Source organism: Chiloscyllium plagiosum, unplaced genomic scaffold (genome assembly GCF_037043375.1).
Source record: "Chiloscyllium plagiosum isolate Xiang-an unplaced genomic scaffold, Cpla_swu_hap1 HiC_scaffold_4, whole genome shotgun sequence".
NCBI classification, from domain to species: domain Eukaryota; kingdom Metazoa; phylum Chordata; class Chondrichthyes; order Orectolobiformes; family Hemiscylliidae; genus Chiloscyllium; species Chiloscyllium plagiosum.
In genome coordinates, this window is record NW_028270142.1 from 114,602,902 (window position 1) to 114,630,538 (window position 27,637).

Consider the following 27,637-nt stretch of genomic DNA (forward strand, 5'->3'; position numbering starts at 1 on the left):
ACTTTTACCAGTCATCTCTCTAATGAGAGTGCAGCCATATGGCTTTCTGGGATTGTATCTTTATCTTCAAAACAACAGATGAATTGATAGTGCAAATTGATATAATTGGCTACATTGATCTTGATCTTAATATTGAAGGGTGTGTGACATCTAGGAAGGACAGGAAGCTTTGGGGGTAGTTCCTTTGATTAAATATGATATTAACGTAATATAGGGGAATTACCTAAGTTCAAGGGAACAGAATATAGAAATGGTTTGGATGGAGATGGGAAATGATAAGGGCACAAAGTTACCTGTGAAAGTGGTATTTAAGCCATCTAACAGCCACCACATGTTAGGACAGATCATCAAAAAAGAAATCACAGGAATTTATCCAAAGGGCAAGGTGATCATCATTGACATTTTATTTGTGTTTAATCTCAAAAAATCAGATGTGCAAAGGTTGCCTAGGTGAGGAATTCATAGAATATGAATTCTACTTTAAGAAAGTTATGCATTCTTGCACCAGCCAGACAGCAGGCTATATGATACCCGGTATTCAGCAATGAGATATGATTTATTAACGAAGCCTTAGTGAAGCTGCCCCGAGGGAGCAGTGATCATAAGATTGAATTTTGCACACAGCTTGAGGGAGGGAAGACTGGTCATAAACTAATGTTTTACATTTAAATAACTGCAATTATGAGAGTATAAAAGCAGAGCTAGTGATAGTGAACTGACAATTTAGATCAAGGGATATGTCAAAAGCTTCACAGTGGCATATATTTAAGGGGATATTTCAGAGTGCACAGTTTAGAAATGTTCCATTGAGAAAGAAAAAATCAAGGGGAGGACCCAAAATCAAGGTTAATTAAAATTATTAAACATAATATTAAAGGTGAAGAAAAAAGTACATAATTACGTAGCGATAGGAGGCAGGTGACAAAGTTGGACAGAACACAAAAACTAGCAAATAAGGAGAGAAAATTTTGAGTATGAGAGAAGGCTAGCTAAACATTTAGAGGCAGAGAATAAGAGTTTCTGCAACTATTTAAAAAATAAAATAATTAATAAAGTGTATGATGATCCTTTTAAAAATAAGTTTAGGGAATTAATAATAAAAATAAAGGAAATGGCACATGAATTGAACAGTATTTTGAGCCACTATGGAGGAAATCAGCAATACTCCAGGAAAAGCTGTCAATTGGAAATTGAAAGGGAGGAGCTTCACAAAATTATATTAACTAAAGAAGTAGCACTTAGGAAATAGTTGGAACTGTGTGTCAATAAGTCCTCAGGTCCAGATGGTTTTCATAGTAAGTTCCTAAATGAGGTGGCTAATGAGATACTTTAATTTGGGAACAGTTCCATGAGATTGGAAGTAGGTTGATGTCACTCCTCTATTGAAAAAGGAAGGAAACTGCTCTATTAAAAGCAGGAAACTACATACCAATTACCTCCCATCTGTCACATGAAAAACATTAGACATTATTATTAAAGTCATTGTAACTGGGCATTTAGATAAATTCAAGTTAATCAGTTGGAGTCAACATAGTTTTGTGAAAGAGGACTGATGTTAGAATCTTAAAATCATAAAGGACAGGAGGGGCCTTCAGCCCATTGAGTCTCCTCCAACATCAAAATACAGTAAATCTACACTAGTTTCCAGCAATTGGCCCACAGCTTTGAATGTTATGACATGTCAAGTGTTCATCCATATACTTTTTAAAGGTTGTGAGGTTTCTGGCCTCAACCACCATCCCTGACAATGCATTCCAGATTCCCACCAACCTCTGGGTGAATAAAGGCTTCCTCAAATCCCCTCTAAACTTCCTACCTTAATATTATGCCTCCTCAATATTAACTCTGCGACTAAAGAGAATAGCTGCTTTCTACCCATCCAGTCCATGCCTCTATTAATTTTTCACATTTCAATCAGGTCCTCTCTCAGCCTTCTCTGCTTGAACGAAAACCAGCCCGGGCTTATCCAGCCTCTCTTCATAGCTAAAATGCTCCGGGCAACATTTTAGTGAATCTGCTCTGTACCCCCTTCAGTGTGATCAGATCTGTCTTATAGTGCAGTGACCAGAACTCCACGCAGTATTCCAGCTGCAGCCTAATTAAAATTTAATATAGTTCCGACATTACCTGCCTGCTCTTATAATGTATGCCACCACTGATGAAGGTAAGTGTCTTGTATGTCTTCTTAATTATCCTATTAACATGTCCTGTCAGCTTCAGGATTTGTTTAACCAATTTATTGGAGTTTTTTGAAGAAGTAACATGCACCTTTTATAATATGGAACCAATAGAATCACTGTATTTAGATATTCAGAGGGAGATTTGATAATGTGCCACATCAAAGGTTACTGCAGGGAATAAACAATCATGGATTCAGGAGTAATATATCAGCATGGAGAAGAGATTGACTAACAGGAAACAGAGAGTAAGGGTAAAGGAGCCATTTTCTGGTTGTTATGGAGTTCAGAAAAGTAAGAGGTGACTTGACTAAAACATACACAATCTGGAGGCTTTTGTCAGGGTGAATATGGAACGGATCTTTCCTCTGGCTGAAGAATCTAGAATTAGGTGCGTTGCCTTTATCAGACAGAGGTAAGAAGAAATCGTTTCCTCACAGAAAATTTGGAATTCTTCATCAAAGGCAGTACAGGGGGCATGTTTAAATACTCTCAAGGCAGAGGTACATAGTTTCTTGATAAGCAAAAGATCGAAAGATTGACAGGAATGTGATTAACATCAGATCAACCGTAATCCTATCGAAGGCCAGGTTCAAAGTGCCTAACTCATATGTTCATAAGATATTGCCAAACAATTCAATTTTTCACAAGATTATTTAGTTTAATATTCTTATTTCATAATTTCTTTGAGATCAAACCATTTGTATGAATCTTTTCTTCTTTCAAGTTTAGAGTCCTTTCACATTCCATTTAAACATAAACAACATAATCATTTCAAATCAATGTAATTAAATATTTTTCTAAACTTTACAGAAAAGCATATAACTTAGAAACATAGTAACCTCCATTGTGACTGTGATAAAGATAAACTGACAGACTTTTCTGCATCCTTTGTCAAATTTGACCACCTGATCTTCATCCAATATCTTCTCACTGTTGTCCAGCTGGATGGGACTGTTCTCACCTGATCCCATTCTGGTCTAAGCAGAATCACCTGCAATAGTTTGTTTTCTCACTCCTGTATTGTCACCTCTTGCGTTCCAAAACAGAGTTCCTATGTCTCATCCACATGCTGACCTCAGCCGCATTACCGAAGAACACAGGGTCAGTGTGCATGTGCACCCTGACAACACTGAGCTCTCCTTGTCATTACCTCTCACAATCCCTTCACTCTCTCTAGCTTGTCAGATTGCTTCTGCAACACCCAGTGTTGGATAAGCAGAGGTTTCCTCCAATTAAATATTGAGAACACCAAAGTACAAAAGTCATTGGGGTGGATTTTACAGTGGGAGGTGGGGAAGGGGGTTGGGAAGTTGAGAATTGCTTGGCACTCCTTTCGTTAGAAACGTTAGCTGCCATCTGACTGACTAACAATGATGCCCCACCATGTGGTATCATTGCCTTTGTGGGTGGCCATAACCAGCAGAGTGGGTCATTCACCTAAGAGCTCTTCCAGGCAGAACCTAGTATTGGGCACTCTCAGGACTGCAAGCAACTCCACGAAGAAAATATCATGCACCTGGGATGTTTGGGCAGGGAGGGATTGGGCAGATGAGGGTTGAGGGTTGCGGGGGTGAGGGCGTGGAGGCAGAGGAACAATAGGATTGTAAATATCAGGCTGTCAGCCACAAAGGGGCATGGAATACCATCTTGACAGGGTGCCTCCAATGCCTGCAACTAGAGTTGGTGTAAAAGTGACCTGCCCACTCTTATTTGCCTTCCACTGAAAAATATGTTATGGTGGCAGATGCCGACGTAGTCTCTTATTTGCCTCTTAAATGTACAGTTAAGGCCCTCAATGAGTCTAAGAATGGAGAAGCTAGCAGGTGCCTTACCCACCCATTGTTACTATTAAAAAATTGGTTAAAGGTAAGTTGGAAGGCAGTGGGCTAGCACCCTATCATACTTTATATAGCCCCCTACCATTGGCAGGAAGTCCATAAAATCCAGGTCATTGTCTTTGGTCCCCACTTCAAACTCAGTTACCTAGTGATTGACATCTTCCTTTCTGTGGCCATTATTTGAGACTGAAACAGTCTGTTCACACCCTTAGTGTGACAGTTGACTGAGATGTTAGCCTCTGGATCACATATCCATGCCACCATTCTGTTCCTGCCTCAGCTTGTCTGTTGTTGAAACCTTCATTGGCGACTTTGTTGTCACTACCTGTAAACTTGTACTCATTCTAAAGTCAAAACTTCCACCAAGTCCCATAGACATTAGTGCTCTTGATTAAGTAATGGTCCAATTTTAAAACACCCATAACTTTGACCACTCCATCTTTGTAATCTGCTCTGTCTGCACAACCCTTTGAGATATCAGCTCTTCTCTAATTCTGGACTCTTGATCATCTCCAATTTTAATTGGTCGAGCATTGGTGGTCATGGCTTCAGTTGCATAGGCCCAACGCACTGGATTTGTTCAATTTAAAGAATACTGCCTCTGAAACTTTCTTGACCTATTTTAGATGTTCCCATCAGACCAAAGTTCTGGTTATCTGCTCAAATACCTCCATATGTGACGTCAGATTTTGTTTCTATGTAATACGCCTGTGGGCACCATGGGCATATTATTATAGCTGCATAAATAAATGTTCTTGTTGTACCGAGAGACCCCTCCCCCCAAAGCAATTATGTCTTTCTAATAGATCATGGTTTGTCTATACTTCAACTTAATATATTCACCTTTGCTCCTTATTCCTTGTTATCCTTACCAAATAAAATCCTATGCTGCTAAAAGAGTTTGATGATTTGAATTCATCCAGCTCTTTTTTCAGTGTGAAGAACAGCCTTCTAGTTCCCATGAAGTTCAAAAAGGACAAGTTGCCAATTATAAAATATTAACACAAATAGGACTGTGCTTCATGTGTTTTGGGTTCAAATTTCATGTCCAAGGGTCACTTGTGGCTTTTATCTGTAACATGCAGACTATAACTTCTTAAAAATTCAGCAAGACTGCATTAAGTTGTATGGACATTTCAGTAAAATCATTATAATCTGTTACAAATATATTTCATGGCTTATATTTCATCCATAAGGTTATGACTCCAATGCTCTGAGAAAATATCAAAATCAGGAGCTATCAGAATAAAGTAGATACAAACAAATGGCTCAGCAGTTAGCACTGCTGCCTCACAGTGCCAGAGACCCGGGTTCAATTCCCGCCTTGGGCAACTGTCTGTGTGGAGTTTGCACATTCTCCCTGTGTCTGTGTGGGTTTCCACTGGGTGCTCCGGTTTCCTCCCACAGTCCAAAGATGTGCAGGTTAGGTGAATTGGCCATGATAAATTACCCGTAATGTTAGGTGAAGGGGTAAATGTAGGAGAATGGGTCTGAGTGGGTTGCTCTTCGGAGGGTTGGTGTGGACTTGTTGGGCCGAAGGGCCTGTTTCCACACTGTAAGCAATCTAATCTAAACTTGCTACCACTGAGAGAGGTTGATGTGAATGAAAGGCTAGAGAAAGGTCTGAGAGAGGGAACGGTGGATTATACTGATAGAAATGATTGACAAAGGATGGAAGGAGGCTTGAACAAACAGCATCTGCACTAGTTAGGTTAAATGGTCTATTTTTGTGCTTTAAATTCTATGTAATAGATTCAAGACTGTAGGTAGTTAAGAAGAAATCTTTCTTTCTAAACATTCATTGTGTTTCTACAGCACTCCATTAACTGCAGAGTTTTTCCAGCATGTGTGGATAAAAGACGTGACTGTTCAAGGTCCATTGTGCAGAACATTGACCTTTCCCTATTTCTGGCAACAATGGGCAAGACAAACATTTTCAGAAACTGTCCTTTCGAACTCTCCTCTCCCCCACCACACAAATATCCACCACCTCAAACCCCACCAGATATGAATTATTGACATTCTGTCTTCCTCAGGCATTTGGTTAGCTGAACAGATTTGGCCTTTCTTCACTTGAGAAACCAAGGTGAAGGCTAATTGTGCCACACATTGAAAAAACCAGGAACTTACATTTCTACAGCTCTTTGACACATTTTCAGGGCATGCCAAAACATTTCAGGTGCAATAACTTACTACTGAACTGTGGACCCTTTGCGCAGACAAATCTCTTTGTACATTGCAAGATCCGACAAATGACTGACTTGTTTCTGCTGGGTTGATTATAGGATTAATATTGGTCAGATAATAATGAGAAAACAATTAAAAGTAAAGAAAAGGAAATCCAAACCTTAGCTTTTTAATTTGCCGGTAGACTGGTAGAGAAAGGGAAGGCTGATTAAAAGCAGTCAATATAAATCCTATGAAATAAAGTTAGAATTGGAAATAGTGTGACAAACTTAAACTAAAACACAATCTGGATGTAGGGTAAGATTGTTTGCAATTTAAAAAGTTGCACTCAGCTATTTAAATTAGCTCCAATTTCCATGAGGATCACTGAATATGTAATGGGTTAAAGTGTGATGAAGCATGTTAATCTTTAATCACGATCAAAGTGCACTCAGCGTTAACTCTTCCAACATTCACCTGCGCTTCATGAAAATTAGCTATAAATATGAGAATGCTGCCAAAATATCCTGATTGTTTTGATGTGAATATTGTTATGATTGTTCACAATATATATGAAACAAGACACTTTTAACACTTCAGTGCTGCCTTAGACACTTCACCCCAAAAGGAAATGATGCTAACTGCAAACAAGAAACAACAGCTCACATAGCAAAACATTTAGGCAAGATGTAAATTGTCTTGATAAGAATCTCTTCAGTGGGGAATGGCTGTACGGCTGAGTGATGCTTTTATTTTTCTGTATCTAGTTAGCTGCCACTAGGAGGTAATCCCCTTGATGTGGTCTCTTCATTTATCTTCCACGTTGCTGGTAATCAAAGTTTGATAATCCTGGCTAGGCTTCAATATTAAGTATGCTGATTATGGATCAATTCAGATGACCATCTCCATTTCAACAAAATGAATGTTCCAGGGCTGAAGATCTCGTAATCATGTGTTTTGAGACATACAGAAATATCAACAGGTCAATTCCAAATATTCGATCTGTTGGGTCAACTGATTATTAAACAACCATGGTCTATAGTATTTCACTATTCAGCAAAATAAAACTCATTAAATAGGTTAGAAATTGTCTGCCTTCGTTTCTATTGTTTGAGTGAGATATGTTCTAGTTAGCACTGTGGAATAATACACAGTGACTTCTTTCTTGATTCACAGAACCTAATGATCCATTCATTTTCAATTTACACTGATTCTGGACCAGTGATTTAACTTAAAATTGTTTTAGCTCCATAGATATCAGACAGAGTTCTGTTGTGTGTGTCACTGCTGGATACATTTGACAAATTAGGTGTCCTTTCTACATATGAGGTTTACTACACCGATAGGCAGCACAGATAGAATTGGTTGTAAGGTGTGGGGCTTGGAACAGACCTTCATTCCATCAAAACTTCTTTCAAGTTAGGCTGATGTTTTGAACCTTGAAAGGTCTTCTTGGCGGTATTGGAAGTCAACATTTGTTATCTTCTGACTTCTTATTTTACAGATTCCCATATGACAATTCAAAGCAGTTTTCCAGAAGGAAATTAGGTATTTGTACAAGAGATTGGGGATAGAAGATGAAAGCCATGGAATAAAGCTCTGAAACAACTTTTATTCTTGCCTTGAAGTTGTGACATTCCCCCATGCCAAGCTTTGACTGCAGACAAAAGTTAAGTGAGCTGCAAATAGCATCTCAGTTCCCCACATGATCGAGATTAATGCAGACTCACACTTCCTACTTTTCCATTTTGATGCTGGCTGTTTGAAGGAAAATTAAAGCTTGATCCACTCCGAGAGTACAGTTTCATTTTGTTGTGATGGGCCTTTCATCTTCGGCTTCTCCTGTTCACCATTGTTTGTTTCAAATGTGCACAGCAATCCATAAACAAATTACTTCAATATTGAAGGAAAACATTGTGAAAGATTCAAAGAAACGAATGCTCAGTCTCCTGGAGTCAGACACCAGTTGTCTGTTTTATGCTGTGAAAACTGATTCTTGTGGGTGAGGTTGGTATTGACATAGCCCGGGCAACCCGAACTCGAAGGGTATGATTGTCTTGCCATCGATGCAATCTCTTCCTTGCAGCAGAACGTACCTGAAAACAATAGATAATTTCATTCATGTATTGGGCACCTCTGAACATTCCAGCAGTCAAATGTTTTGAGGAACTGTTACAATTTAGTACTCAGGACTAAATATCAGATATTTGGGTGAATAGATCAACATACATGATCCACAGTCTGCATGGTTTTTAGCATCTGCAAAATGTAACGGTTGGAAAAGTAAATTGCAAAATGTAATTTGTACAGTACATCCTTTTCCACTTCCAATTCTTTTCTGTGTGGTTTTGCATCACTGCTACCGCCAACTTGTTTCAGTATGACCTCTTTCATGTTGAGTGAATGGGTTTGGCGCAGTCAATACAAACGTGGAAGTTGATGGTTACGTGACACATTCACCAGGTGGAATATGTCCACTATTTGGTTTATAAATTACTTTGGAGGCCTTACCAATTTTGACAATTAGACTTCCATTAAAATATTCTCAGAGAGCTGTTCGTGCATGTTAACTTTTGACAGACAATTTGTGGCGTGGATGGGAAATTAGTGGCTCTTTTGTCGCATTAAACTAGCAGTATTTAATTAAATGGATCAAAGGCAGAGGGTTTTGGCGGGGATAGCACTATGTGGAATTGGGAGGCACACGGAAGTCATATAACCACAGTGGCTATAACTGCAGGTCAGAGACTAGGAATACTGATACAAGTAACTCACCTCCTGACTCCCCAAAGCCTGTCCTCCATCTACATGGCACAAGTGAAGATTGTGATGGAATATTCCCCACTTGCCTGGAGGAGGGCAGTTCCAACCACACTCAACAAGTTTGAAACCATCCAGGAAAAAGCAGCCCACATATTTGGTACTACATCCACGAACATCACTGGAGTTCAGTAGCAACAGCGAGATGCATTGCAGAAATTCACCAAAGATCCTTAGACAGCACCTTCCAAACCCATGACTGCAACCATATAGAATGGCAAGGGCAGTAGATAGTACCACCTGAAAGTTCCCCTCCAAGCCACTCACCATTCTGACTTAGAAAAATATCACTGTTCCTTTAGTGTCAAAATCCTGGAATTCTAGAATAGAATTGTGGGTCTATCCACACATGGACTGCAGCAGTTCAAGAAGGCAGTTCACCATCACCTTCTGAACAGCAACTAAGGATGTGCAATAAATGTTGGCTCAGCCAGTTACACCCATGTCCCATATCCCACAAGTCAATTTTTTGGAAAGTCCATGCTGTTCTCCAGTGCTGTTAGGAACTGACTCCCCCTGCCTCCCTTAGTGAAGAAATGGATATATTTCTGATTCAGGATGATGTTTGTGGCTTGGAGAAAAATATCCAGATCATAGTATTCCAATGCATTTTCTGCTGTTGTCCATCTAGATGGTAGAAGGCTTGGAATGTTCTGTGAAAGGCAGATTAGTCAGATGCTTCAGTGTATTTTGCAGATGGCACACTGTAGTCACATTGTGTACCAGTGATAGAGGGAATGATGAGTTAATGCGGTGGATGGAACTTTGATCAAGTGGACTGTTTTTGCCTCCTTCAAATACAATCAGCTGTGTTTCTCCAGTTATGTGCTAGGTTGCCCCACCACTGGGATTGAGATTATTCATCAAGTCTCCTTGGTTTTTAAACTGTCCACCACTAGATGTGACAGGATGAAGAACTATGATCTGGTTGTTTGCGTGTCAAAAGGCTTAGCCTATATATTGCTCGCTGCTTGAATTGTGGAGTGAATATGATCAAATGCTTGTCAATGCTAATCTTGCATTGTAGTTTCACCAGGTTGGCGCCTCATTTTTACATATACCTGGTGCTCTGCTGGGCATGTTGTCCTGCAATCTTAATTAAACCAATGTTGGCTTGAAGGTAATCATACCATGGGGAATATACTGGATACCAAAGTCCCGGTGAATTGAATATCTAGGGCTGTAGACATGGCTGTAAACTAATCAGAGGGAGGAGAGTTTGAGAGAGGGGAAAAATAGGCTTAAAAAGTAAAGGCATTTAGCAACATTACAGCATAGCTATTTGGATGACACCTAAAATGGGACAAGAAGGGACAATGTGTACAAAAATAGAAAAATAACAGTAAACAGGATCAAAGGGTAAAAATTGGTTAAAAGATAGAATTAATGGCACTTTCCTTAGATGCACATTGTATTCAGAGAAAATAAATTAACAGCATAAATTTAGGGCATGATCTTATAGTCATTATAGGCATGTGGTTACAAGGAAATCAACGCTGGGAACTAAATGTTCAGAGGTGTTTGACTTTTCAAAAGGACAGGCAGAAGGGAAAAGGGAGTGGGATGACATTGTTAGTGTGGACAGGATAAGCATGAAGGCAAGGCATGGTCTAGGACTGGAAGCTGTACAATTCATATGGGTGGAGGTAAGAATAAAAAGAACAAAACACTGCTAGCAATAATCTTTAGGCTCCCTAACAATAGTGATAATGAGGATGACATAAAGGGTCTGCAGAGGTTAATCAAATAGAAAAAAAACCTCAGCAGATGGAATAAAACATTGGGAATGTGAGGTTATGCACTTTTGTAACACGCTTAGAGGAGCTAGAAATTATTTAAATGGAGAAAAACTGCAGAAAACTACAGAACAGAGGGATTTGAAAATCCTCATCCATGAATCACCTAAAGGGTGGCTCAGTGGTTCGCACTGCTCCCTCACAGTACCAGAGTCCCAGGTTCAATCCCAACCTCGGGTGACTGTCTTGTGTGGAGTTTGCACATTCTCCCTGTGTCTGTGTGGGTTTCTTCCCAAGTACAAAGATGTGCAGGTCAGGGGAACTGGCCATGTTAAATTGCCCATAGTGTTAGGTGCATTAGTCAGAGTGGGGTGGGTTGCTCTTCGGAGGGTTGGCATGGACTTGTTGGGCCAAAGGGCCTGTTTCCACACTGTAGGGAATCTAATCATAAAAAAGCTAAAATTTAAGCTCAGTGGATAAGAGGGAAGGCAAATGAATGCTGGCCTTTATTTCAAACAGAATGCATTATAAAAGTAGGAAGGTTTTACTAAAGCTATACAGACTACAGCAAGAATACTGTGAACACTTTTGACTTCTAATCTAAGGAAAGATATACTGGCATCAGAGGCAGCCCAGAGAAAGTTCAATAAGTTGATTCCAGGTATGGAGGAAGTGTTTTATGAAGAGAGGTTGACATATATGACTGTACTCTTTGGAGTTTGGAAGACTGAGCATAGATTTTAGATGTGGATATTTTAGATGAAGAAAAGTTGTTTCCTTTGTTGGAGAGTTTAGAACCCAGGACATAATTTCAGAGTTAGGAGTCACCCACTTAAGACAGAGCTTAAGAGGAGTTTTTTCTCTCACTGGGTAGTGAATCTGTGGAATTTGTTACAGCAAAGGCTTTAGAGACTAGGTCATTGAGTATATTCAAGGCTGAGGTAGTCAGATGTTTTATCATCAAAGAAATCCAAGTGTTATGAGGAAATTCTGGCAAAGTAGAGTTGAGAATGATATCATTGAATAGCAGAGCAGAGTTGATGGGCTAAATGGTCTACTTCTGCTATAAATTCTGTGGTCTTATTGGTTGTACATTATGGATTAATACAATTGTGTTGAAAAGATATGTGAAATGATGTCATGGATGTTTGCATAATGTAGTGGTTAGAACTGGATATAGGTTTGCTCACTGAGCTGGAAGGTTTGTTTTTAGACGTTTCGTCACCATACCAGGTAACATCATCAGTGAGGTGAAAGTGAGGACTGCAGATGCTGGAGATCAGAGCTGAAAAATGTGTTGCTGGAAAAGTGCAGCAGGTCAGGCAGCATCCAAGGAGCAGGAGAGTCGACGTTTCGGGCATAAGCCCTTCTTCAGGTCTTCCTGATGAAGGGCTTATGCCCGAAATGTCGATTCTCCGGCTCCTTGGATGCTGCCTGACCTGCTGCGCTTTTCCAGCAACACATTTTTCAACATCATCAGTGGGCCTCCAGTTGAAGCACTTTATGTGTTTAGGTTTCCTTGGGTTGGTGATGCCATTTCCTGTGGTGACATCATTTCCTCTGATGATGTCATCTCCTGCTGTTTTTCTCTGGGGGTGGTAAATGGGATCCAAGTCAATGTGTTTGTTGATAGAGTTCTGGTTGGAATGGTATGCCTCTAGGAATTCTCATGCATGTCCCTGTTTGGCTTGTCCTAGGATGGATGTGTTGTCCCAATTGAAGTGGTGTCCTTCCTCATCTGTATGTAAGGATACTAGTGAGAGAGGTTCATGTGTTTTTGTGGCTAGTTGGTATTCATGTATCCTGGTGGCTAGTTTTCTGCCTGTTTGTCCAATGTAGTGTTTGTTACAGTTCTTGCACAGTATTTTGTAAATGACATTAGCTTTGCTTGTTGTCTATATAAAGTCTTTCAAGTTCATTAGCTGCTGTTTTAGTGTGTTGGTGGGTTTGTGGGCTACCATGATGTGGGCATCAGTAAATGACATCACCACAGGAAATGACATCACCAACCCAACGAAACCTGAACACGTAAATAGGAAGCGGGCCATGCCACCAGTGCTTCATCCGGAGGTTCACTGATGATGTTACCTAGTATAGTGACGCAACGTCTGAAAACGAACCTTCCAGCTCAGTGAGCAAACCGACATCCAGAACCTCAACCTGAGCTACAAATCTTCTCAAAACTCACTAAATAATACAAATATACATTGGTCATTCAGTGCATTGTGCCTGTCAAACCTTTGTCACATTGACTGAACTAGTCCCACTCGTAGAGTCATAGAGTGATAGAGATATACAGCACGGAAACATACCCTTTGGTCCAACTCGTCCATGCCGACCAGATATCCTAACCTAATCTAGTCCCATTTTACAGCACTTGGCCCATATCCCTCTAAACCCTTCCTATTCATATACCCATCCAAATGCCTTTTAAATGCTGTAATTGTACCAGCCTCAACCACTTCCTCTGGCAGCTCATTCCAGACGTGCACCACCCTCTGCATGAAAAATTTGCTCCCTAGGCCCCTTTTACATCTTTCCCCTCTCACCCTGAAACTATGTCCTCTAGTTCTAGACTTCCCCATCCCAGCGAAATGATCTTGTCTATTTATTGTATCCATGTCTCTCATGATTTTATAAACCTTTATAAAGTCATCTCTCATCCTCTGACCCTCCAGGGAAAACTGCCTCAGCCTATTCAGCCTCTCTGTATAGCTCAAACCTTCCAACTCTGGCAACATCCTTGTAAATCTTTTCTGAACCCTTTCAAGTTTCATAACATCCTTCCAATATTGTGGAGACTAGAATTGCACGCAATATTCCAAAAGTGGCCTAACCAATGTCCTGTACAGCCGCAACATGACCTCCCAACTCCTATACTCAATGCTCTGACCAATAAAGGAAAGCATACCGAACACCTTCTCTACCATCCTATCTACCTGTCACTGTATTTTCAAGGAATTACGAACCTGCACTCCAAGGTATCTTTGATCAGCAACACTCCCTTGGACCTTACCACTAAGTGGATAAGTTCTGCTAAGATTTGCTTTCCCAAAATGCAGCACCTTGCATTTATCTAAATTAAACTCCACCCGCCATTTTTCATCCCATTGGCCCATCTGGTCAAGATCCTGTTGTAATCTGAGATAACCTTCTTCGTTGTCAACTACACCTCCAATCTTGGTGTCATCTGCAAACTTATTAACTATACTTCGTATGTTCACATCCAAATCATTTATATAAATGACGCAAAGCAGTGGACTCAGCACTGATCCTTGTGGCACACCACTGGTCACAGGCCTCCAGTCTGAAAAGCAACACTCACCACCACCCTCTGTCTTCTACCTTCAAGTCAGTTCTTATCCAAATGTTTAGTACTCCCTGTATTCCATGAGTTCAAATCTTGCTAACCAGTCTCCCATGAAGTACCTTATCGAACGCCTTATTGAAATCCATATAGATCATGTCCACCACTCTGCGCTCATCAATCCTCTTTGTTACTTCTTCAAAAAACTTAATCAAGTTCGTGAGACATGATTTTTCATGCACAAAGCCATGCTATCTCTAATCAGTCCGTGCCTTTCTAAATACGTGTAAATCATGTCCCTCAGGATTCCCTCCAACAACTTGCCCACCTTCTAGTTTTCTACTAGCCTTCTAGTCTTATGCTGTAACTTAATTTCTTTTAAGTATTGATCAAACTCTGTTTGAAACTTGATATTGAGTTTGCTTTCAACACCATTTCCAGCTTTTATTCCCTGTCCAAGTCCTAAACACACCTGGTAAAGCAGAAGTTTCCTTGTATTTCTTTGAAGCTTGTCCACTGTATTCACTGCTTATAATGTGGGAACCCTTACATTGGTGAAACCACACACTAACAAGATAACCATTTTGCAGAACACCTCTGCTCTCTCTGTAAGAATGACAGCAACCTTCTGATTGCTTATCATTTCAATAAACCATCTTGCTCCCATGCCAATATTTCAGTGCCAAGTCTGCTGAGTATCCTAAACATGAGCTGTTGCCAGGATTGGAGGGTTTGTGCTATAGTGGGAGGTTGAATACGCTGGGGCTGCTTTCCCTGGAGCATCGGACGCTGAGGGGTGACCTTATAGAGGTTTATAAAATCATGAGGGGCATGAATAGGATAAATAGACAAAGTGTCTTCCCTGAGGTGGGGGAGTTCAGAACTACAGGGCATAGGTTTAAGATGATGAGAGGGGAAAGATATCAAGGGTGCCTGAGGGCAACGTTTTTACGCAGATGGTGGTACATGTATGGAATGAGCTGCCAGAGGAAGTGGTGGAGGCTAATACAATTGCAATATTTAAAAGGCATCTGGATGGGTATATGAATAGGAAGGGTTTTGAGGGATATGGATTGAGTGCTGGCAGGTGGGACTAGATTGGGTTGGAATATCTGGTTGGTATGGACAGGTTGGACCAAAAGGTCTGTTTCGGTGCTGTACATCTCTATGACTCTATAAGGAACCAATACCCTACCTGGTTAGAGTTTTTTGATCAAGTTAACTCCTTCAGCCTAGTAAATCAGCCTAGTGAATCCTTTTTATCTGTCTTCACTGCCAGTATATATTTTCTTAAATACAGGAAACAAAATTGTCACAAAATTCCAAGTGTGGTCTCCACAACTTCCTGTACAGTTGTAACATGACTTCCTTATTTTTAAACTTCCATCACTCAGCACAAATGCTACAAACTTGATAGTTTCTACATTATTTTCTGTTTTTATTTCAGATTTCTACTATCTGCAGTATTTAGCTTTAACACTTCATCTGGATTAGATGGCTTTTCTACTTTGAAGACGAGGTCGTTCCATTTCATCTAATTTTACCCTATATATGTCACTATTCCCAACCGATTTAATGTTATATTGGCAACATATCTATCTCAAGTGTGGACAACTCACAAAAGAGCAGAGGAAATCATCAAAAGGGAAGCCAGATGACTGCTCATTGCTCAGAAGTGAGAATGTACTGTTTACAGAAACAGAATAGAGTAGTCCATTTGACCCCTTAAGCCTGCCCTATCATGTAATAGGATCATGGTTGATCTGACATTCCTTATTCTATTTTCCTACCCTTTCCCAAAACCATTGATTACCCTACTGACCAAGAATCATTCTATCTCAGCCTTAAGTATACACAAGGACTCTGGCCCCACAGCTCTCTGTGGCAAAAAGTTCCACAACCCTTTCAGAGAAGAAATTCCTTTTTATCTCAGTCTCAGTATTCTGAGACATATACCCTCTGATCTTGGACTCTTACATGAGGGGAAACATCCTCTCAGCATTTGCTCTGACAAGCCTCTTAAGTATCCCATATGTTTCAATGAGATCATCTCTCATTCTTCTGAACTCCAATGAGTAGAGTCCCAATCACACAACACCAGGTTATAGTCCAACAGATTTATTTGGAAGTACAAGCTTTAGGAGCGCTGCTCTACCTGATGAAGGAGCAGTGTTCCGAAAGCTTGTACTTTCAAATAAACCTGTTGGACTATAGCCTGGTGTTGTATGATTTTTAACATTGTCCGCCCCAGTCCAACACTGGCACCTCCACATCATTGCTCATTTAAGACAGAGATAAGGAGAATATTTTTCTCACATGAATCTTTGGCTCTCTCTTATTTAAAAGGCAGTGGAAGCAGAGTATTTGAAGGTTTTTAAATCTGAGATTGACGAGTCTTGTTCAGCAAAGGGGTGGCAGGTTGCAAAAATGTGATTGCCGATGCGGTATTTAGATTTGAATGAGATATGGAGGCGTTTGGTGATGGGTGTACTGTGGCCTGAATTTGCATTGGGTTGTGCATGTTTATAGTTAGTATAGTGTATGTGTGTGTTTTGACTACTAACCGAGTTTTGAAGGGTTAAAATGAAGTCATCTTTTGATGTTGATGGTTCACTTTTTTAAAGGGGGGAGATGTCACAAAGCTAGCCCCTTTTTTTTCTAAAAGCTGTTCCTTGGCTCAAGGAGACTCTGCCCTTGATTTTTCTCAGAGGGGCAATAAACCAGGCTGGACTCTGATCAGTCTGGTTTGGTACAGAGATGAAAGGGATTTTGAAAGGCCTTTTGTTTATATGAGACTTCACGCCAAAGTGGTCTTGTTTTGGAAGTAACTTGTATAATGAAATGAGAGTGGTCAGCTCTCTAGCTGAGTTGAGCAGTTTTAGTTCAATCTGATCTGGTTGGAAGTTCAAAAGGGATCTGTGTGGAAACTCTCTCTTTTTTCTGCCCTTCAACTTTAAACTGTAAGCAGGTGTTCCATTTATACTGGTTTTTAAAGGGAGTTTGCTTATTGGGACTGTTGTGTATATTCGGAACAGCATAATTAAGTCTAGTTGGATTGGTTGAGTTCTGTTGGGAGCCTGAGATGAACATAAATACTGTTTATAAAAGTTTCTAAAGGTATATGAAGACTTTGATTAGTGAAGGCAAATATAGGTCTCTAATAGTAAAGATGAGGGATGAAAAGATGGCAGATTAATTTAATCATTGTTAAAAATCACACAACACCAGTTTATAGTCCAACAGGTTTAATTGGAAGCACTAGCTTTCAGAGCGCTGCTCCTTCATCAGGTGGTTGTGGAGTCCTGATGAAGGAGCAGCACTCTGAAAGCTAGTGCTTCCAATTAAACCTGTTGGACTATAATCTGGTGTTGTGTGATTTTTAACTTTTTACACCCCAGTCCAACACCGGCATTTCCAAATCAATTAAATCATACACTTGTTTTTTCGGTTTTCACCAAATGAAGACAGACTCAACATTCCAAAAATGTTGTAACACAAGGTCTATTGAGAGACAGGAACTGAAGGAAATCAATATTAGTAGGGAAATGGTGTTGGGGAAATTGATAGGATTAAAAGCAGATAAATCCCCAGGGCCAGAATGTGTAGATCCCAGAATAATTAAGGAAGTGGCTCTAGAAATAGTGGAAGCATTGGTGTAAGGTTCTACAGTCTCTAGAATAGTTTCTATGAATTGGAAGGTAGCTAATGTAATCCCACTACTTAAAAAATGGAGGTAGAGAGAAAACAAGTAATAATACAAGTTAGCCTGACATTGGTAATGGAGAAAATACTACATCCATTCTAAAAGATTTAATAACTGAGTACTTGGAAAACTGAGTAATAGGATCTCACAGAGTCAGCATGAATTTACAAATAGGAACTCATGTTTGAGAAATCCACTGGAATCTTTTGAGGATACAAATAGTAGATTTGATTGGGGGAGCCAATGAATATGATTTATTTGGACTTTCAGATGATTTTTGATGAAGTCTCAGAAATGAGATTAGCTTGTAAATTACAGCTCATCGGATAGCAAGTATTTACATTGAGAGAAAACCGGTTGACAGATGGGAAACAAAGAATAGGACAGATCTTTTTCTGAGTGCCTGCCAGTGACGAGTGGAGTACCGCAGGGATCAGTACTTGGACCCACCCCAGCTATCACATTTAGATGAGGGAACCAAATCTAATACCTGCAAGATTGCAGGCAGCTCAAAACTGGGTGTGTGGGTGAAGTGTGAGGAGAATGCAAAAATGCTTCAGTGGGATTTGGATAAGTTGATTGAGTGGGCAAGTGTATGAGTGGGCAGATGAAGTATATTGTGGGATTAATGTGAGGTTGTCCATTTTGCTGAAAAAAAACAAGAAGATAGATTATTATTGAATAGTGACAGATTTGGAAAGTGGGGACGTGCAACGAGACCTGGGTATCCTGTACACCAGATACTGAAATCACTACATTCAGGTTTAGTAAGTGGTGAAGAAGGCAAATGGTATGTTGGTCTTCATAGTGACAGGATTCAAGTACAAGAGCAGTGATATCTTCTTACAATTGTACTGAGTCTTGGTGAGACAACACATTAGCGTAGTCTTGAAGTCCTGATCTGAGGAAGGATTTTCTGTCCATGGATGGAGTACAACGAAGGTTTACACGACTGATTCCTGGGATGGCAGGACTAACATACGAAGAGAGACTAGATCAGTTAGGACCATATTGTGAACCAGTTAGACATGCTGTATGTGTGCTCTTGGGCTACTATTGTGAGTGGGCAAATGCAAAATATATTGGAGTGACATTCCTTCTTCCATATTGCTGTAGGCTTTAGCTTATTTATTGCAAATATGTTAAGCTCTCTGTCTTCAACAGATTTTAAAATGTCAAAATGAAAAGCTGCTTTAAAGTTATTTATGGCCTCCAGTGCTATCAGAATATTTTCGAAGAAATTATGTCTAACGTACCTCACCATTCAGGAAACAGTAGAACACAGAGACAAAGAAACCCTGTTAAAAAACAAAAGGTCTGGGTTAGTTCGACAGAAAATTGTATCAGTAACCCCTTACAAAACATTTCAATCACAAAATACTCAAGGAAAACATTCGCCTATCATATTGCATTTGGCACATCGTTAATAAACCGTCAGTTCATCTCGCCAGATTACTCACCTGAAAGGATTGCAGAAATGAATTAAAGTAGATGAAAACAATTTGAGAGATGTCATCTTCGCCTGGGTTGACGAAGAACAACATGTAAGTGATGCCAAGAAGGGGTAACAGAACCAAAGTTGCCTTCACTGCTTTCCTGTAGTACAGATGATGAAAATAAATAATATATTCATTATCCTAAGAAGCAAGGTAAGAGTCATCAATTAATAAATAAACGTATTTTTGGCCATGTGCCACCTTGGATAGTTAAGGTTGAGTTAGGCTATGTTAGTTACAGACAAGAAAAAAATCGCATTGAAGCTGCACTTACAGAGTAAATCACTATCTATGGTCATGGACTGACAAGAGAACTGCTTAAGTGAGTCTCCCTGGAGAAGATAATTTCATGAAAATTTACCAAAGAAAATAAATGATATGCTCGTGATCACATTGCTGTTTGTGGGAGTTTTCCATCTGTGATATGGTTTCTTTGTTGCTAGCATTACAATAATGACTAAACTGTAGAAATATTTAATTGACCATAAAGTACTTTGAGATTTTAAATGGTTATGAAAATTAATACATAAATGGAAGTGTTTCTTCTCCTTTCACTCCACAGTCAATTCAAACCTTGGTAGTGAATTTCTGTTCCACATTTAATGTTGGTGAGAAGTGTTTTGCCTCCATATGGAATCTGCTTTACTTCACTCTGTGATGTGAGAATTGCTAGATATTTAGAATATCACATGAACCAGGCTGAAGAGTCAATGTTCACCGGCCCTGCAAATGTGTCTATTTCAGCCATCATCACAGAAAATCTATTTCATTCTACCATCACAAGGACCAAATTACATAAGGAAATACTCAAACCACAGCGGAAAAACTGAATAGTTTTGGTCCCCATATCCAAGGAATGATATACCAACATTGGAGACAGTCCAGAGAGGAGTCTAGAGGTTGGTTCTAGGTATGGATGGGATTTTCTTGAGAGATTGGGTAGATTGGGCCTGTATTCATTGGATTCAGAAAAATGAGAGGAGACCATACTGAAACATATTGGATTCTTAGCAGGCTTTAAGTGTTGTATCGTCGAATGGGAGAGTCCAGGATCTGAGGCATAATCTCAGAGTAAGGGGTTGCACCTCTAAGACAGAGATGAGAAGGGAATTCTTCTCCAAGAGGTTGTGAATCTTTGGGGTTTTCTTCCACAGAGGGCTGTCAAGGCTGGGATGCTAAAGTTACTCAAGGCTTAGCTAGATTTTTAATTAATAAGGGAATCAATGGTTATAGACTTAAGGAGGTAAGGTAGAGCTGAGAATGATCAGATCAGCCATAATCTCATTGAATGATGGAGCAAATTCAATAGGGCTGAAGGGCCTACTTATACTCAAGAGTCTAATGGTCTTATGGCAATAAGGGAATCAATGGTTATAGACTTTCGGAGGTAAGGTGGAGTTGAGAATGATCAGATCAGCCACAATCTCACTGAATGATGGAGCAAACTTAATAGGGCTGAAGGGCCTACTTATACTCAAGTGTCTAATGATCTTATGGCAATAATGCAGTAGCAGAAGAAAACAGTCTTAGTGATTAAGGATATTGATGTGAGCATATTGTGGAACACGGGAGGAAAAATTGGTCATTTAGCCGCTCGTGTATTCTGCTTTTCAATGGGATCATGGTTGATAATGTGATCCTTCACCATTTAGCATGTTACCCATGGGCACCAGCCATTTGCATCCATCATCCATGGAATTGACACCTTATACTTTTCAACCCCTCAAAACCATTATGGCACCTTCGAAATCCATTTGCAGGCCACTGAGAAACCTCAGGGTGCAGGGTGCTTTGGCAACAGGATGCTAAGGAGTCGCATCCTGGATCTGAGGCTTAGAGGTTGCACATCCAAAACAGAAATCAGTCATTTGAGGATATTTAAATGGAGGAAGTTAAAAATCACAACACCAGGTTATAGTCCAACAGGTTTAATTGGAAGCACACTAACATTCGGAGCGACGCTCCTTCATCAGGTGATTGATGAAGGAGCGTCGCTCCGAAAGCTAGTGTGCTTCCAATTAAACCTGTTGGACTATAACCTGGTGTTGTGTGATTTTCAACTTTGTACAACACCGGCATCTCCGAATCATAAATGGAGGAAGCTCTCTTCATGATGGCTTAGCTGTATCAGAAACATAGGAACATAGGATCAGAAGTAGGTCATTCAGTCTATTGACCCTGCCCCACCATTGAAAATTACCAAGATACTACATTATCAGCTGTCTTTTTATCAATTTTATTCAAAATATCTTCAAAAGCCACAATTTCCCATCCTCAAATTCAGGCTTTACATGACCAATTATTTCATTATTATTCAAGTGTTGCCTTTGGTAAATACCAGGCAGACAGATCCTGATTGATACCTATTTCCCATAGATGGTTGCTGGGTACAGAGGATCATTGTGGACTTCATGCCAACCTCTCTGGCTGTCTACTACCTCCGGTGATGATATTGATATTCCTCTCTGCAATGCCATTCTATTACTGGCTGCCTTCGAGGTCCATGTGCACAATGAAGAAGGAAGCTAAACCTCTCATCATCCCCTTGTTTAAGAGTGAAACCTCACGCTGCAGGAGGAGAATGCCAGGAGGACAGAGGATACACGTCAATAAAGTTGTCAAGTGCTGCCTGAAAAAGTGCAATATCCCCACTGACTCACAGGAATCCCTAGCCCAAGACTGCCCAAAAAAAGTATTCATTGGAGGTGCCAACCGTATCTGCCAGGCTCAGATGGATGCCAAACGTGAACACTGGGAGTGTGCAAAACCCCTTGAATTCTACACAGCCACTTCAGCAAACACCAGTGACATGATTTGCTGATCCAGTGTTGGGCTATTCAGTCACCTCAGGACCCACCATGCTGGAGTGGATAAAGTCATCCTTGATCCTGAGGGGCTACCTAAGAAGAAGAAGATCCACTTCTGCTCTTTAACTGTATCTACCCAGTTAGTTCATTGTTGAAGTGTGATCAAGCTTCCACTGAGACCTGTGACTCTGAATGAAAATTCAATGCCAGATATTCAGCAGGTCAATCTCCATAGTTGCACCTTGTTTTCAATCTTCAGTCTAATTCTCATGAATTGCAGTGGAATTAAGTTTCCTGCTATCACTGTTTTGTATTTCATTTATACCCAAAATCAGTAATTCAACCAAACCAGGAGAAAAGATTTCTTCTGTGCAATATAGGTAGAAGAAGTTTAAAATTTAATTGCACCACACAGAGCGAAATTTTCCCCATTGCCAAGGGGCAGATCAAATATTTTCCGTCCATGGATGGAGTTCCACCATTGTGAGCCACACTGCCATTCTGCCTATTTGCTTTTCAAGAGTAAGCAACAGAAATTACTTCAAACATCATAGGACACTATCTACAAAAGTAAGTCTCTTTACATAATGCGCACACATTCAGAGCAGCTTCCTGCTTAGATGGAACTAAATGTGTGGTACCCAGAGGTTGAATGGATTTGCAGCAATAACGGATTTCATCCTTTATAGTTCATATTAGTCTCTCAAAAAAAACCTCACATCTCTGAATAGTTGATACTTTTAATATTCTGCTGAGATCAGCTTCTTTGGACTTGAAGTGATTTACACAGTACAGTGACATTTCCACAGTGGCATAAAAAAAAGAGAATCATCCAGAGTGATGACATGCTCAGTATGAATCTAATTCAACCTATGACTTTGCTCATCTGGCTGTACACGAGTATGTGTTAAATCTGCTTCCATTAACCTCATGAATATTTTTCATTAAATTTAATCTGCTGAGTACTGAGTGTGCATTGCAGTTCTGGCATCATAGATATTTTCCTATAAAATGGAAACCTGAATCTCTCAGATAGCTATTAGAAGCAAAGGAAGAAGGTCAAAGTCAGGCTAATGAAGAAATACCAATTTCCTAAGCAAGGGATGATAATATATCTCCAAAAACAAGCCCTAAATGCCAAGGGATCCAATTTCTACAGAAGGGGTCTCTTATTTGAAACAGGGATGAAACAATTCCTTCTCTCAGAGAGTTAGCCTTTGGAATTCTCTGCCCCACAGTAAGCAGAGGGTGGGGACTGGGTTATTGAGTGTTTTCAAGGCCAAATTAGACAAAAGTTTCATTGGAAGGGTAGTGAAGAGTTACAGGGACAGACAAGAAAGTAGTGTGAAGTCCATATCAAATCAGCAATGGTCTTATGAACTAATGGAGTAGGCTTGAGGGGTTAAATTCTGGATCAGTGGTGCTGGAAGAGCACAGCAATTCAGGCAGCATCCAACGAGCAGCGAAATCGACGTTTTGGGCAAAAGCCCTTCATCAGGAATAAAGGCAGAGAGCCTGAAGCGTGGAGAGATAAGCTAGGGGAGGGTGGGGGTGGGGAGAGAGTAGCATAGAGTACAATGGGTGAGTGGGGGAGGAGATGAAGGTGATAGGTCAGGGAGGAGAGGGTGGAGTGGATAGATGGAAAAGGAGCTAGGCAGGCCGGACAAGTCAGGACAAGTCAAGGGGACAGTGCAGAGCTGGAAGTTTGAAACTAGGATGAGGTGGGGGAAGGGGAAATGAGGAAGATGTTGAAGTCCACATTGATGCCCTGGGGTTGAAGTGTTCTGAGGCGGAAGATGAGGCGTTCTTCCTCCAGGCGCCTGGTGGTGAGGGAGCAGTGGTGAGGGAGCGGTGATGAAGGAGGCCCAGGACCTCCATGTCCTCTGCAGAGTGGAAGGGGGAGTTGAAATGTTGGGCCACGGGGTGGTGTGGTTGATTGGTGCGGGTGTCTCGGAGATGTTCCCTAAAGCGCTCTGCTAGGAGGCGCCCAGTCTCCCCAATGTAGAGGAGACCGCATCGGGAGCAACGGATACAATAAATGATATTAGTGGATGTGCAGATAAAACTTTGATGGATGTGGAAGGCTCCTTTAGGGCCTTGGATAGAGGTGAGGGAGGAGGTGTGGGCACAGGTTTTACAGTTCCTGCAGTGGCAGGGGAAAGTGCCAGGATGGGAGGGTGGGTCGTAGGGGGGCGTGGACCTGACCAGGTAGTCACAGAGGGAACGGTCTTTGCGGAAGGCGGAAAGGGGTGGGGAGGGAAATATATCCCTGGTGGTGGAGTCTTTTTGGAGGTAGCGGAAATGTCGGCGGATGATTTGGTTTATGTGGAGGTTTGTAGGGTGGAAGGGGAGCACCAGGGGCGTTCTGTCCTTGTTACGGTTGGAGGGGTGGGGTCTGAGGGCGGGGGTGTGGGATGTGGACGAGATGCGTTGGAGGGCATCTTTAACCATGTGGGAAGGGAAATTGCGGTCTCTAAAGAAGGAGGCCATCTGGTGTGTTCTATGGTGGAACTGGTCCTCCTGGGAGCAGATCCGGCGGAGGCAGAGGAATTGGGAACACGGGATGGCATTTTTGCAAGAGGTAGGGTGGGAGGAGGTGTAATCCAGGTAGCTGTGGGAGTCGGTGGGTTTGTAAAAAATGTCAGTGTCAAGTTGGTCGTCATTAATGGAGATGGAGAGGTCCAGGAAGGGGAAGGAGGTGTCAGAGATGGTCCAGGTAAATTTAAGGTCAGGGTGGAATGTGTTGGTGAAGTTGATGAATTGCTCAACCTCCTCGCGGGAGCACGAGGTGGCGCCAATGCAGTCATCAATGTAGCGGAGGAAGAGGTGGGGAGTGGTGCCGGTGTAATTACGGAAGATCAACTGTTCTACATAACCAACAAAGAGACAGGCATAGCTGGGGCCCATATGCGTGCCCATGGCTACCCCTTTGGTCTGGAGGAAGTGGGAGGATTCAAAGGAGAAATTGTTAAGGGTGAGGATGAGTTCAGCCAAACGAATGAGAGTGTCGGTGGAAGGGTACATCTGGAGAGGAAAAAACGGAGGGCTTGGAGGCCCTGGTCATGGCGGATGGAGATGTAGAGAGATTGGATATCCATGGTGAAGATGAGGCGTTGGGGGCCGGGGAAACGGATGTCTTGGAGGAGGTGGAGGGCGTGGGTGGTGTCTCGAACGTATGTGGGGAGTTCCTGGACTAGGGGGGATAGGATAGTGTCGAGGTAGGTAGAGATGGGTTCAGTGGGGCAGGAGCATGCTGAGACAATGGGTCGGCCAGGGTGGTCAGGCTTGTGGATCTTGGGAAGGAGGTAGAACCGGGCAGTGTGGGGTTTCCGGAATATGAGGTTGGAAACTGTGGGTGGGAGATCTCCTGAGGTGATGAGATTCTGAATGGTCTGGGAGATGATGGTCTGGTGATGGGGGGGTGGGTCATGGTCGAGGGGGCAGTAGGAAGATGTGTCCTCGAGTTGGCGTTTGACTTCAGCGGTGTAGAGGTCAGTGCGCCAGACTACCACTGCGCCCCCTTTATCCGCTGGCTTAATGGTGAGGTTGGGATTAGAGCAGAGGGATTGGAGGGCTGCGCGTTGTGAGGGTGAAAGGTTGTAGTGGGGGAGGGGGGTCGACAGGTTGAGGCGGTTAATGTCCTGGCGGCAGTTGGAAATGAAGAGGTCGAGGGCAGGTAATAGGCCATGGCCTGTTGCTGTTCCTGTTCCTTATGGTCATGTGTTCTGTTCTTCTCATTGTCACCATGAGCAAAGTGGCTGTTCTTGTCTATCCCCTAGTTGCTCTGAGTACTGTGGGCGGCACAGTGGCAAGTGGGCGGCACGGTGGCACAGTGGTTAGCACTGCTGCCTCACTGCGCCAGAGATCTGGGTTCCATTCCCGCCTCAGGCGACTGACTGTGTGGAGTTTGCACATTCTCCCATGTCTGCGTGGGTTTCCTCCGGGTGCTCCGGTTTCCTCCCACAGTCCAAAGATGTGTAGGTTAGGTGAATTGGCCATGCTAAATTGCCCGTAGTGTTAGGTAAGGGGTAAATGTAGGGGTATGGGTGGGTTGCGCTTCGGCGGGTCGGTGTGGACTTGTTGGGCCGAAGGGCCTGTTTCCACACTGTAAGTAAGTAATCTAATCTACTGTGCTCATCCAATTTCAGGGCAGTCAGGAGTTAACTACATTGGTTTGTGTCTGGACCTCAGTGAAGACAGAAAGAGAAACAGAAAGCTTTGGAAATCCTGAGCAGGTCTGGCAACTTCAGTAGGGAGAAAAGCAGAGTTATAGTGTGCAAACACTGCTCCAGAGTGTTCTGAGCTTGGAGATGGGAAGCACACTTAATTAGATAAGGTGGTGGCTTAACCAGAGCTTGTACCTGTGCATCCCCACCAGGATTAATTCCTGGGCAAGAAGGAATAAATTCAACCTTCACACCACGCTGACAATGAAGGCCCTTAACTGGCCAATTAAGGATCACATTAGGTCCTCAGTCTGTCGTGAGTGGGATTAACCAGGGGACGGGTGGCACTCAATCCAAGACACTCCAAGGCTGATCAAGAGACTGGATATTGAACAAAGGAGCACACCCCTGCATTTTCTTCCTATCTTTCCATCATCCCAAACCTGAGAAAACCCCTTTCCCCACCTCCATACATCACTTACCTTTGTCTTGGGTTCTCCACAATCCTGGGCCTCCAGGGAGTGCTCTGTCAAGTCTAGCCATGGCCTACTAAATGGTGGAGCTAAGTTCAAGAACAGTGAGTCGCTGATTGGCTGGCAGCTCTCATTGGGCAGAGCTTTCATTCCCAGATCTTAATTCCTGATGAAAGCTCGCCACTGACTTCGCTAATGATAGGTGTGTGATTCTGCAGGGGAGGGGGTGTTGTGCGATCATGGGGGCTGTTATGGGGTGGGGGGGGAAGTGGGGTGCCTGGGTGAGGAAGTATGAGTCTCTCACCAGTTGTCCATCTGACTGATGAGACTGCTGCTGCCTCAACTAGATACCGCCTGACATTTTGGAGACATTGATGAGCCAGTTCAACAAGCTTTGTGGAGATATTTTGCCACTATCCACTTTTTATGTCCAGATATGTTTAACAAAATACAAATGTTTAAGCTACCTCATGCAGATCTTCTTGCGTTAACATTCAAAGAACAATGCAGTAACACATGCTCTCTGGTGCCTAGTTTGGATTTCACCAAAGTCTCACTGCTCCTGACCTCATTACAGCCTTGTCCAAACATGGACCAAAGAGCTGAACTCCAGAAGTGAGGTGAAAGTGACTGTCCTTTACATCAAGGCCATAGTTGACTGACTATATCGAAACTGGAGTAAATGGAAATCAGGATGTAAACTCTGTCTCATTGTGATACTAACCACTGGTTACTTGTGGTTGGAATGGATTGATGTCGCCTCTTATTCAAGGCTGAGTCTAAGAGCTTATTGAATTAGCAGTGGTGAAGAGCCCACTATTAATTCCTAAGGAGAAGAGAAACTTGTCTTACACAAGAGGTAGTTTATTACACAATAGCAATAGATACACACTACATTAACCAGTTCAGCATAATGTCAAAGACAATTAAGATAGAGAGATGACA

General features: G+C 41.8%; 1 protein-coding gene across 2 annotated transcripts in view; it reads right to left on the reverse strand.

Moving 5' to 3' along the window:
• Window positions 1-2,303: 2,303 nt before the first annotated feature.
• Window positions 2,304-27,637, reverse strand: part of LOC122548922 (corticotropin-releasing hormone receptor 2-like) — a 203,352-nt gene continuing 178,018 nt past the window's right edge. For both annotated transcript variants that reach the window (XM_043687903.2, XM_043687904.2), the window contains 3 exons: window positions 19,211-19,346; window positions 19,007-19,048; window positions 2,304-8,280 (listed from right to left, as the gene is read on the reverse strand). In XM_043687903.2, the coding sequence (XP_043543838.1) occupies window positions 8,140-8,280; window positions 19,007-19,048; window positions 19,211-19,346 (319 nt within the window). In that variant the 3' untranslated portion in view covers window positions 2,304-8,139. The remainder of the gene's footprint in view (window positions 8,281-19,006; window positions 19,049-19,210; window positions 19,347-27,637) is intronic.